This window comes from Tachysurus fulvidraco, chromosome 24, assembly GCF_022655615.1.
Source record: "Tachysurus fulvidraco isolate hzauxx_2018 chromosome 24, HZAU_PFXX_2.0, whole genome shotgun sequence".
Classification (NCBI taxonomy): Eukaryota; Metazoa; Chordata; class Actinopteri; order Siluriformes; family Bagridae; genus Tachysurus; species Tachysurus fulvidraco.
In genome coordinates, this window is record NC_062541.1 from 1,682,848 (window position 1) to 1,696,852 (window position 14,005).

The 14,005-nt window shown below is 44.4% G+C and overlaps 1 protein-coding gene across 1 annotated transcript; it reads left to right on the forward strand.

Annotated features, from left to right (window-relative positions):
- Nucleotides 1-270: 270 nt before the first annotated feature.
- On the forward strand, nt 271-11,465 carry LOC113653441 (NLR family CARD domain-containing protein 3-like). The gene is made up of 8 exons (XM_047807808.1): nt 271-324; nt 469-585; nt 1,033-1,087; nt 1,312-1,516; nt 1,805-3,566; nt 10,305-10,478; nt 11,073-11,249; nt 11,406-11,465. Exons 1-8 carry the CDS (start codon nt 272-274, stop codon nt 11,440-11,442), a joined length of 2,580 nt encoding a protein of 859 aa, XP_047663764.1. The 5' UTR covers nt 271; the 3' UTR covers nt 11,443-11,465.
- Nucleotides 11,466-14,005: the final 2,540 nt, after the last annotated feature.

A 14,005-nucleotide genomic window follows, 5' to 3' on the forward strand; every position in this document is an offset into this window, starting at 1 on the left:
TAATGTAAGTGAAAGTCAGCAGTTCCATTTTGTGACGAGTGAAAACACAGTGAGTATCTAAAGCTCTAATATATAAACACACTGAAGTGACACTAGATACAGAAGAGTTTTGTGGGTTTGTACTGAAGCTTTAATGTACACAGGTTGTTTTATAACTTGATAGCGTGACTATTTCCTGTAAGTGAACTCTGTGCTGATTCAGGGTTTAATTTAACACACCAATGTCGGAGTGACGTAAACGTGTGTCCTGCTGTAATCTGGATAAGGAGACATGACCTCCAACATGAGTGGGTCTAGAAAACTGGACTTAAAAAAATACAAGAGGTGACTTACTTTTACATTCACCAGCAACAAATACACACCGTCTCATGGGAACACATCTGTATCTCTAAACACTCACTAGTTAACACAGGAAGTCAACTTTGCTTTGAGTATTAATTATTGCTGATGTTTCTGTTGTAATTCTAGAATGATGAAGAGAAAGAGATCAGACTCACCACAACCCAGCTGTGTGTCTATGAAGAGTGACCAGTCAATGGATCTTCCAAATAAATTCAGAGACAGAGACAGTTGTACTGATGTGAGGTCAGTATAGTGAGGTGTTTTACAGCTGTGTTCCACCTGATCACACTCACTTGTCTCATTATGAATCCCTTCATGAGCTTTATCAGGTGTTGAAGCAGTAAAACACTAAACTGTGCAGTGCTGCAGCTCTCGGACTGGCAATGAGGAAAAGTGCTTTAAGAGTTCAGTTCAGTCTGCAGTCCCTGAGCTGGAGGGTCTGTGGTGCTACAGAAGAACATTTACACCTGGGACATTAATGACAATATAAACATTTTATTCATTTATTCAGACATTTGTTTCTAAACATGTTGGTGTCAGTTAGGAAATCCTGAAATCAGTGTATTGTGTTAAGAGGATAGTGTTAAATATCTGTGTCTGTATTTATTAGTGTGTGATTTGTGCAGCTATGAATACATCCATATACATCCAATACGTCCATATCACATGATGGGTTTTGTTTGTTCACAGACCACAGAAGAAGAAATCAAACATCAGCAAAAATCAGTTGAAATCCATATTCAAGGTTTGTGTGTGTGTGTGTGTGTGTGTGTGTGTGTGTGTGTGTGTGTGTGTGTGTGTGATCCCATGTAATGTCTTGATGTGCAGCAGCATTATGGGTAATCAGAATTTCAGTTCTAAGTTTAAATGTAATAATAAAAAGAGACGTCTAATTCTTTTTCTAAAATTAAAGCCTCTCTCATTGTAATATGATAATATTTAGATCTGTTCCTGTGTGTTTCTAACCAGGAGCTGGAACACAAAGTCATCACTCTGATAAAGAATGAGCTGAAGAGGTTTAGGAAGCTCCTGACTCCAGATTACCCAGCATGCACTGAGAGGGAGGTGGAGGATGAGGAGGATCTGCACAGTGTCAGAGAGGGAGCGCTGAAGATAACACTGCACGTCCTGAAGAACATGAACCACACAGATCTCGCTAACACACTGCACAACAGTAAGAGCTCTGAGTCATGACTTTATTCCATCAGCTTCACTTTAGAGAGAGGAAATAGTTTTAGATATGAACACTTTTAGTTTTAAATGTAATTTTAGTATCATGTAAATCTGCTGCTTTTCTGTTCTGTTCATGGTCCAGCTTGTGGTTACTCTGTACAATGGTCATGATCCTTCAGTAATATTTAGTACATCAATCAGGAACGAACAGCAGGAACTGAAATAAATTTACATTTTATATTGAGCTCAGTGATTTTACATTAAAACATGTTATTACTTTGTTTATTAGAACTCGCCTCTGTGTCTCAACCAAAGTCCAATCAGAGAGAGAAGTTTAAAAGAATTAATGAAGGAATCTCACAGCCTGGAAGCTCAGCACTTCTGAATGAGATCTACACTGAGCTGTACATCACAGAGGGTTGGAGTGGAGACATCAATAATGAACATGAGGTGAGACAGATTGAGACAGTGTCCAGGAGACCAGCAACACAGGAGACACCCATCAAGTGTAATGATCTCTTTAAAGACAAGTCCATCAGAACTGTGCTGACTAAAGGAGTTGCTGGAATTGGAAAAACAGTCTCTGTTCAGAAGTTCATCCTGGACTGGGCTGAAGGAAAAGCAAATCAGGACGTCACCTTCATGTTTCCACTTCCCTTTAGAGAGCTGAATCTGATGAAGCAGGAAAATCTCAGTCTGATGAAACTTCTTCATCATTTTTTACCAGAAATAAGAAAACTAGAATCCATAGACTGTGACTCCTACAAAGTGGTGTTGATCTTTGATGGTCTGGATGAGTGTCGACTTCCTCTAAATTTCCAGAAGAATGAGATATTGTGTGATGTGACAGAGTCAGCCTCATTGGATGTGCTGCTGACAAACCTCATCAAGGGGAATCTGCTTCCCTCTGCTCTCCTCTGGATAACCACAAGACCAGGAGCAGCCAATCAGATCCCTCCTGAGTGTGTAGACCAGGTAACAGAGGTACGAGGCTTCAGTGATCCTCAGAAAGAGGAGTACTTCAGGAAGAGGATCAGTGATCAGAGCTTGACCAATAAAATCATCACACACCTGAAGTCTTCAAGAAGCCTCTACATCATGTGCCACATCCCAGTCTTCTGCTGGATCTCAGCCACTGTTCTAGAGAGAATGTTGGGTGAAGCAGAGAGTGGAGAGATCCCCAAGACTCTGACTCAAATGTTCACACACTTCCTGATCTTTCAGATCAAACACAAGGACCAAAAGTACCATCAGAAATGTGACCCTGATCCTCAGCAGACCAGAGAGAGTATCATGGCACTGGGAAAACTGGCTTTCCACCAGCTGGAGAAAGGAAACCTGATCTTCTATGAGGAAGACCTGAGAGAGTGTGGCATTGATGTCAGAGAAGTGTCAGTGTACTCAGGAGTGTGTACCCAGATCTTCAGAGAGGAGTTTGGTCTTCACCTGGGGAAGGTGTTCAGCTTCGTTCATCTGAGTGTTCAGGAGTTTCTGGCTGCTTTATACACGTTTCTCTCCTTCATCAGCAGAAATGTAACAGAACATCAAACCTCTATGTCTGATCTTTTCAGGAAGTCAAACATGTCTGATCTCCTCAGGTGTTCAGTGGACAAGGCCTTACAGAGTGAGAATGGACACCTGGACCTGTTCCTCCGCTTCCTTCTGGGTCTCTCACTGGAGTCCAATCAGACTCTCTTACACGGCTTAATGCCAGAGACAGGAAACAGTTCTGACAGCAAACAGGAAACAGTGGAGTACATCAAGGAGAAGATCAGGGAGAATCCATCTCCAGAGAAATCCATCAACCTGTTCCACTGTCTGAATGAACTGAATGATCATTCTCTAGTGCAGGAAGTACAAACTTACCTGAACAGAGATTATTATAGTCGTCTCAGTGACACCAGACTCTCTCCAGCTCAGTGGTCAGCTCTGGTGTTTGTGTTACTGACCTCAGGACAGAAGCTGGATGTGTTCAATTTGAGGAAATATGATCCATCACATGAATGTCTTCTGAGGCTGCTGCCAGTGGTCAAAGCCTCCAGAAAAGCTGAGTAAGTATTTTTATATTATTTTTATAAATGTATTTGTAAGGAGGGGTCATACGGCTGGTGATCCATGTGCAGCGTGAGTTTATTAGACAGATCAAATACAGACAGGCAGAGTCAAAACATGGCAAGGCGATATCGAAAGGCAGGCACAAAATCATAAACAAGAAGGCAGGCAGAAGGTCAGGGCAGGCAGCAAACAGAGAATCAGAGAATCAGAATACCAAAACAGAGTCAAAACCGGAAAACAGAATAACAACAGGAAAACGCTCAGAATGACAACAAACGCTAGTCGAGACTTTGCACTGGGGGAAAGTTCAAGTTCAGTCTTCATAGCGTGGGAAATGGGAAACAGCTGGTGGCGTAATTAGTTCGGCGTGGGGCTTTATGGGAATAGCAGTCTGGAAGTGCCTAATATTCCGCCGAGGCTTCTCTGTGTTGCCGGTTGGAAGGCGAAGCAGGTGTGCCGACCGTGACAGAGCTCCCCCAAGCGAGTGAGGGGTCCAGGATGTACCCTGCCTTCACCCAGGTACATTCTTCCGGTCCGTACCCCTCCCAATCGGCCAGGTACCTCTGTGTCTGGAATCTAGTAGCTCGCAGACCTGGTATGCCTTCTTGTCGCCAACTAGGAGAGGCACCGGTGGATCGGTGGAGCCCCCTGGTTGACTCACAGGTCCCTCAGCTGGCTTCAGCAGAGAGGCGTGGAAAGTCGGAGAGATGCGGTACGTCAGCGGGAGTGCCAGGCGGTAATAGACCGGGTTAATCTGTTTGGCGATCCGGAATGGCCCCACCTATCGGGGGCTGAGCTTACGGCAGGGCAAATGGAGGCGGAGGTCACGGGTAGATAGCCAGACCCACTGACCAGGTTGGTAGTAGGGATGCTCTCGGCGATGCCTGACAGCTTGCTGCGCTCCACATCTCCTCACTTCGGCGAAACCAGTCGTTGTCAGCCGGCAGCTCGGAGGGCGTGTCAGACCATGGGAACACCAGGGAGGTTGGAAGCCCAGGACGCATTGAAACGGAGTCAGACCAGTGTTGGGTTTGATGGGGGAATTTTGCGCATATTCGGCCCATAATAAGTACTTGCTCCAGTCGGCCTGATTGCTGTGACAATATGAGTGGAGGAAGCGGATGAGTTCTTGATTTATCCGTTACGTCTGCCCGTTGGCCTGCAGATGGTACCTCGAAGTGAGGCTGACGTTGACGCTGAGCTTCTTGAAGCACGCCGACCAGACATGCGAGGTGATCTGGGGGCCGCGATCGGAGACGATGTCAGCCTGTAGTACTGGAAGACATGATTACACAGCCTCAGCAGTATGAGGCTTTTATAGTAGTTTTTATGAAAGCCTCAGCAGTTTTGAAAGGCAGGCGAATTAGATGGCAGGCCTTGGAAAATCTGACTATTACTGTGAGGATGACTGTGCAGTTATCTGAGCGGGGAAGATCAGTGACTAAGTCCAGTACGATGTGCGACCAGGGCCGTTGTGGTGTGGGTAATGGCATCAGGAGACCCGCGGTGAGCTGGCAAGAAGTGTTGCAGACGGCGCAGGCGTGGACAAATGCTTGTGCGTCCGCAGACAGAGACGGCCACCAGAACTGATTTTGTGTGAGGTGCGTTGTCCCTGCAATGCCGGGGTGACCGGAGCTAGGTGTGGAGTGCAGGAGCTCCAGGAGGCTGTCGCGTAGAATCTCTGGCATGTAGATTTTTGAGGGCGGACACTCGGCTGACGGTGGTGTCTGTGCGTTGGTCTGGGTGATCTCGGTCACACTGGATGGGTGTGAGGATGTGGGTCTCAGGAATGATGGGCTCGGGGGGCATGTCCGTGCCGGGTTCCCGGAACATTCGGGACAGCGCATCGGCTTTGGCGTTCTTAGTTCCAGGTCGGCACATCACCGAGTATCATCTTGTTGGCAGCCGCCTGGCGTTGAGACAATACGGCTCCAATTCCGGTGATGGAGGCGTCCACCTCCACTATAAACGGGCGGTCCGTGGAGGATGGTGGAGGATGGCGGGCCGAGGTAAAACTTTCTTTCAAGCGGCTGAATGCTGTCGTGGCTTCAGGGGACCAGTTGAGCAGAGTTGACGCCCTCTTGGTCATAGCAGTAAGTGGTGCGGCGATCGTGCTAAACCCTTGGATGAAGCCCAGGAAGCGCTGCAGCTCTCTAACGCTCTGCGGTCGGGGCCATTGCAGCACTGCACGCACTTTGGGGTCATCCATCGCAACCCCTTCGGCTGAGATGACGTAGACTAGGAAAGTCGTTGAGTTTCAGTGAAATTCACACTTTTCCGCCTTGGCGTACAGGCGGTGCTGGATTAGGCGTCTGAGTATGGCTCGCACGTGTTGGATGTGCTCGTCCAGGGTTTCGGAGTAAATCAGGATGACTTCTATGTATACAATTACCCATCGGTCATCACGGAACACATCATTAATAAATGACTGGAATACGGCCGGACTGTTCGAAAGGCCGAACATGCCGACCAAATATTCGTAGTGGCCCGACTGGGTTGAGAAGTCTTCCACTTGTCTCCCTCTCAGATCCGGATGAGGTTGTACGCGCAGCGCAGGTGAAATATCGAGCCCGACTGAGTTGTTTCAAGGCAGACGGCACGAGCGGAAGAGGATACCGGAACTTGACGGTTATGTTGTTCAGGGCTCGGTAATCAATGCAAGGATGGAGGCCTCCGTCCTTTTTCTTTACAAAGAAGAACCTGGATGATGCTGCAGAAATGGAGGGTCGGATGAACCCCTTCTGGAGCTCCTCCTCGATGTACTCTTTCATGGCCGCGGTCTCAGGTTGTGACAGGGGAAAGATCCTCTTTCTAGGAGGTGTGGTGCTGGGAAGGAGCTCTATGGCACAGTCGCTGGGTCGGTGTGGCAGCAGCTCGGTGGCTTCTGTCTTGCTGAAGGCCTCCGTGAAATCCTGGTATTCTGCGGGGAGTTCAGGGACGTTGGAGGCGGCGCACACCGTGATCGTGGTGTTGGGAGGTGGAGGCCCTGTGGTGAGCTGCTGATGTTTGCTGTATGTCTTATCCCAGCTTGAGATGCACAGGTCCTTCCAGGAAATGACGGGGTAAAGCAGCCGCAGCCAGGGGAGGCCCAGGATGAGGGTGTGACGCGGAGAGCGGATGATGTGGAACTGAATGAGTTCTTGGTGGGGAGGACCCACCTGCAGCTGGAGGTCCTCTGTGATATGGGTGATGCGGCCCTCACCTATCGGCCGGCCGGCTATCGCCTCCACTGCCAAAGGGAAAACACATGGAGTTACTGGCACTTCGTGAGCATGAGAGAATTCTCCCGACATAAATTTCCCCGCGGCTCCGGAATCAATGAGAGCAGGTAGACTAATCCACTTCCCCTGTATACTGATTGCACTTGAACTTGGGCACAGCGAGGGAGTCGGGGAGTAAAGGAGTTAGAACTCACAGAGGGGTTCCCTCAGCTGGGAGGTCTGGTGGGGCAGGCCGCCAGTCTGTGTAAGGCCCCCCCGCAGTACAGGCAGAGTTGAAGATGGAAGCGGCGAGCTTGTTCCTCAGGCATGAGACGTGTGTAATCCAGCTGCATCGGTTCAGGATCTGATGCACGGGCCGCGTGTGTGGCTTCAGCTTGGGGGGCGTACACAGCTGCTCGGAGAGTCCGCATTAAGTTGTCGATCTGGATGGAGAGGTCCATAAACTCTGACAGGGTCCTCCCCTCGTCTCAGCAGGCGAGCTCGGCTTGAAGTTCCGGATTCAAGCCCTTGCGATACAGCAATCGCAAGGGGCACTCCTCCCAGCCAGCTTCCGCTGCGAGCGTGTGGAAGGCAAGCACGTACTCTGCACACGGGCGGTCACCTTGGGAGATGGCTAATAGGCGCTCCTCTGCGCTCTCCCCTGTGGCGAAGTGGTCGATGACGGTCCGGAACTGGGCGAGGAATTGGTCGAACGTGGGGAAGGCGGAGCCGTCCTCTCCCCATACAGCGGTGGCCCATTCCAGCGCTTTCCCGGTGAGGAGGCTGCATGCGAAGGCTATGCGGCTGGCGGCGGTCGGGTACAATGCCGGCTGCTGCGCTACAAAGAGCGAGCATTGCATCAGGAACCCCCGGCACTTACCGGGGTCCCCGTTGAACTTCTCTGGGAACACGAACCGGGGGCTGGAGATGGCCGGTTGGCGAAGCGATGGGAGGAAGAGCCGTCGGCGGGCCAGGATTCGGTGTCATGGTGACCACACGTAGGCCCTGTAGGGTTGCAGCAAGCTCTCCGGTGAACGAGGTGAGTCGCATTAGCTGCTGGTGGTGTCCGGCAAGCTGTTGGGCAAAGACACCAAACTGTTAACGACCGATCACATTCTTGTTGTTGGATCGTGATTTTTGTTCATCTGTTGTATAGAATCTGAATTATAGACACAGTTTTTTGTCTGGTTCACTGCATCAGAAGATGGTGAATGTGGTAAAAACAGACGGTGAACACAAAGACGGTTGCACGTGATGGTCGGTCAGGTTTATCACCATTACTGTTGAATAGACGTCAGGTTTCGTTCTTTCGAACCTGTCTGTGGATTTTGGAGATTTTAAGCTGTGGACTGTGTTTGTATTTATAAGCAGCTGTAGTTAATCTATATTTTTGTTGTACAATGTTAATAACAGACTGGTTTTGTTCTCTGTTCATCATTAAGTACTGATAAAATATTACACATTGGGCTAAAGGTTTACAGACTCTGAGGTCTGATATCACTTGTGCTCTTATTGGACTGGGAACAAAATACTGAATTGCACCATACTGGAAAGAGTGGAGGTGGATTTTCTTTATTGTATTGAATATGGTCTTGTATTCAGCTTAAGTTGAGTTTTATAAATGAGTTACAGAGGTGAATTAGGTGCTAACTTCTTTTGTATTGTGATTGTATCTAACACATTATTTTTTTTAATCCTGGGGCTAAAGTGTGTTCCATAAGAGAAGACAATAATGACAGTTAAATTGTTGAAGTTAAATGATGTGTTTAAACTTTGAGAAATCATTCTAATCATCACATCTTTATTTGTATAGAACTTTTTAAACACAAATCTTTGCAATAGAACATATATATATACACACACACATACATACACATATTAAATATGATAAAATGTGTTAGATAACAGCAGCCCGCACAATATTAAAGTCATTAGACATGAAAAATCAAGCAGAAAATAGAACATTAGGAAGATCATTAAGAGATAAAAAGCTCTGACTTGGTATTATATGATGCTGTTTTCGCCAAAGCTCCAACTCAGTCCAGAACTAGAGCTGCTCATGTCCATTCATCCCAGTGACTAACCAAGTCTCACGGCAGTTCGTCACATAGGTTACGAAATGTAATCTATTTGATACGTGTTTGTGGAAATGTATCTCCCTTTTATTTTGTTTCAGTCAGCACGGACTTTTGATGGTAAACTTATACCTGTAAACAGGGCTTGATACTGTGGCATAAGTTTACCATTTGTTAACCGTTTGTAATATATTCCTTATATTTATTAAAGTTTAATGATTTATAGCATTTATTGGCAATATTAAGTGTAAATAGTTATAAGCTATTGGTACTTATAAATAGTAGCAGATATTATTTGTACCTCAGTATTGTTGTGTATTAAACATTTTGTACTTCTAACAGAGTGTAAATTTATAAACAATATTAAAAGGATGATAACTTATTGAGAATGAACCCAGGTCTCTGGTGACAAAGCTGCACATACAGTAGTACACACTCAACACCTCACACCACCGGGACACTGTTTGTGCTACAGTTTCATGCAGTCACTGTTTTATGCACGACGAGGAATATATTTCATTATTTTATCCAATAAACTAGTGCAGAGATTTCTCACATGATTAAAGCTATAAGTTAGTAAACATCAGTACAGCAATTTTTTGATAATATTTATTAAATAAAGGCTTATTGAGTTTAATAAAATTAAAATTGTTCCATTTTGTAAAGTTTTATAACAGACTGAATAGGAGCTTAGAATGTGAGAGGTTACAACATGAAGCATTAATTATCCTCTAAATAAATTCACATGGCATCGTTTTTTTAAATAACTTCATAATTCTCTCTCTCTCTCTCTCTCTCTCTCTCTCTCTCTCTCTCTCTCTCTCTCTCTCTCTCTCTCTCTCTCGTCACCTGGCATTTCAACATTTTTTTTGTTTTTGGGAGTTTATTATTGACCATTTAATAATTAAAAATGACAGAGGTCTGGATCTCTGTGTCCTCATAACTTACTACGGCCATAAATAGGACATCAAATGAGTAAAACGTACACAGACTATTTAAACCCCATTTGTGAAAGTTTGAAGTATATAAATATTGTAACAGGGAGTACTGAATATATATATATGTATGTAATGGTCATGGTTTTAGATGTACAGAATAACGTCTGCACAGGAGTACACAAAGATTTATATATGACTAAAGTATATAATGTGAAAGTTGAGAGAATTAAAGAGACCAAGCATGTTACTGGCTTCAGTATACGTGACAGAGAATTACACACGACTGAACTCTATTGGTCGTGTTTTCAGCGCTAGAGAATGTGATGTGGTGAGAAATCGCGGAATCCTTTTCTCTGTGATACACATTCTTACTTGTCACATCTGTACACAGATGTTCATGTTATATTTTTATCCTGATATTAGAACCTTGTGTTCAGGTGGACACTTTAATTCTCACTGATGGAAACACCTCAATTCACTATCAGACAAATAAATCAAACACTTCATCATTTCTCTTCCAGTCTGTGGGGGTGTAATCTGACAGAGGAAAGCTGTAGAGTTCTGTCCTCAGTTCTCAGCTCAAACTCCTCCAGTCTGAGAGAACTGGACCTGAGTGACAATAAACTGCTGGATTCAGGAGTGAAGCTGCTCTCTGATGGACTGAAGGATCCAGACTGTACACTGGAGAAACTGAGGTACACACACACACACACACACACACACACACACACACACACACACACACACACACACACACACACACACACACACACACACACACACACACACACTCTCTCTCTCTCTCTCTCACACACACACACACACACACACACACACACACACACACACACACACACACACACACACACACACACACACACTCTCTCTCACACAAACACACACACAAACACACACACACACAGACACACTCTCTCACACACACACAGACACACACACACACACACATACTCTTTCTCTCTCACACACACACACACACTCTCTCTCTCTCTCTCTCTCTCTCACACACACACACACACACACACACACACACACACACACACACACACACACACACACACACACACACACACACACACAGAGTTTTAATAAACACTACAACATCCAGTTCTCCTCTCTGGTAACTGTAATTGTAGTGATCTGATATATTGTCATTGTTGTGTGTGTGTGAGATGGAGAGTAAATGTACTGTATATAAAGATTTTGTGTAGTTCATGTTTTCAATACTAAAACTGAGTGTATTAAGTCTGAGAAGGTTTTCTTTCTTGCAGGATGATTAACTGCAGTATTACAGATGAAGGTTGTGCTGCTCTGGCTTCAGCTCTGAGGTCAAACTCCTCATCACACCTGAGTGAACTGAATCTGAACCGTAATAAACCAGGAGAATCAGGAGTGAAGCTGCTCTCTGATCTACTGAAGGATCCACATTGTAAACTGGAGAGACTACTGTGAGTTACTGACTTATTGTCTCTTTACTGTATGATATTGAGTAATATTCACTGTGAGCTGTAAAATGTCACATCTAATGTGTGTATTTATGCTTCTGTTGTTCATAAGCAATGTGTTTAAATTTGTCTGTAATTCTGTCCTGTTGTGTTTTTCAGCATTAATGATGATACACTCACCAGGTCTGGTGTATGACAGGAGTCTCTCCTCAGACCTTTTTTCCAGGATAAAGCAGTTATGGTGGTGAAGCGTTAGAACACGTCCCACATTTCCAGCAGTTTGGGAGCCGAATCATTCATATTCAGATGTAGAAGATCCATAACAATAACTGTGACTGATCACATCCTTTTATCCTCTCAGCTACAACTTCACACTTTAATATATTTTACAATCCAGAGTAAAAAACAAAAACTTATGATACTCAAACTTGTTTCTTCATTTCTGATTTTGTCTATAAAGTTTTCTTCATTTCTTATAAATAACAGAAAGTCAATTCTTGTCCTGCATACATCACTACATTCCTTCTCGAAAATTAGTTTCTTCCTCTGTTTTTCTCTCTCTCCACACGTTTATCACATTGTTTTCACTCATTGGATCCTTTAGTTCTTTACTTTCTGTATCTGATTTAAAAACCATCCCATCTGCCATATAGAGTTTACTGAAAACTCTGTTAAAGTCCTCCATCATTATTGTTTCTTTATACATCTTTAAAATACTTCTTAAAGGATTCTTTCTTTTCTTTTTCATCTGTTGGGTCATGTACATTTACTAAAACCATTTCTGCCCTCATAATTTATTTCTACACCATACATTTCCCTTTGTTATCTTTATAATAAACTTTATGAAACACTTGCAAGACTGAAAGTTCAATCATTCAGCAGTGGACCTCTCTCAGCCAGAGGAACAAATATGTTTTCTCGGCTACTAAGTTTAAATTCATGGCTGCAAAAAACCTGCACCATGAGAGGACTGAATTACACTGAAATTTTAATATCTTCTGGAGTCAAAGGCAACTTTTTAACAGAGATGGTATCCACCCAAACAAACTAGGTGCTAGGTTGCTTAAAGACAATATCTTTTTCTTCCTTCATCATTCATCAGCTGAGTGTGCCAGTCCATTCAGGATTTCACACCAACACTTGGATGGACATTCAGTTGACAAGGATAAAACTCCGCAGCCACAACAACTACTGTTCACAGACACAGCTCAGGCTGAGCCCTGCCCACAGAACTCACTACAGCTGGATGGTGAATCAACACCCAAGGACGTTTCTGTGGATAACAACCAGGAAAAACAAGATAACACACCCGAGCCTCCAGCAACACAAGAATCACAGCTGATGTCATCACACTCTGTCTCCCTCTCTTCAACATCACCACTTCTGTGCTTTTCAGAGAAAATGGAGAAACTGGTATCTGCTGGAACTAAGCTTTCCCACTCTATTGCTGCGAGTCCCCAAATACCAACCAAGAAACGGTGGGCTCCACAACCACCAAAGCCTCCTGGCCCAGCCTGCCCTCCCCCTCCATCTGAGAGGGCACTCCGACCTTTGCCTCAACGTCAGGGATCACACCAGCCCTCATCTGCAAACAGCACTGGTAACTGATATGTGTTGGGTCCCCGCTATGACAGCAGTAACAATCAGAAATGTTTTCAGAACAAGTGAGAGCCCAATGTCCCTTTAGCTTTCCCTTTAGCTATCTCTGTCCCCAATGTCCCTTTAGCTTTCCCTTTAGCTATCTCTGTCCCTAATGTCCCTTTAGCTATCTCTGTCCTGATATGTGATAGAAAGACGAAGGCCCTCTCCAGCCGCACGACAACTCTATCTAATCTACTGCCTTTAAGACGTCATTCTGAGATGGATACAGGGCCAAAACCAGTTACTGTTAAATTAGCACTTCTGAACATCCGTTCATTAAAGAACAAATCATTTTTAGTTAATGATCTTATCACCACTAACAACCTGGACTTCGTGTTTCTAAATGAAACCTGGTTAGATGACAGCTGCAGCACTACAGTCCTCAATGAATCAGCCCCACCCAATTTTACTTTTATAAGTGTTTGTAGAGCTGTTAAAAGAGGTGGAGGAATAGCTGCTTTATTCAAAGATGCCTTTCAATGCAAGCAAGTATTACTTGGTGATTACCAGTCTTTTGAATATTTGTGTATTGCTCTAAAAGGTACACCACACATTCTGTTTACAATTATTTATAGGCCTCCCAAATACACCCCAACTTTTGTTGATGAATTCACAGAACTTTTATCAACAATCTCCTCTGAATTTGATTATTTTATTATTGCTGGAAATTTCAACATTCATGTAGACAATGCAGAAAACAATACTGCAATTGAACTTTTAAATGTTTTAAACACTTTTGATCTGACCCAGCACATGCAAGGTCCTAAACACAATAGGGGACACACTCTTGATCTGCTCATTAGCAAGGGTCTAAACATTCCATCCACTGTTATCAAGGATGAAGCGCTATCTGACCATTTCTGTGTTTACTTTGATTTATTGATCTGTCCTGCCACTGATGCTGTCTATGTCAAAAAAGGTTCATAAATGAAGACACCAGTGAGGTATTTATGAATGCTATATCAATGTTGCCAAACATATCAGCAGACTCTTTTGATGTTCTCCTTGAAAATTTTAACTTAAAAGTTAAAGATGTTATTGATGGTATAGCTCCAGTAACGGTCAGGATGATCACTGGCAGACGTAAAGCACCTTGGAGAAACACAACAGCGGTACAG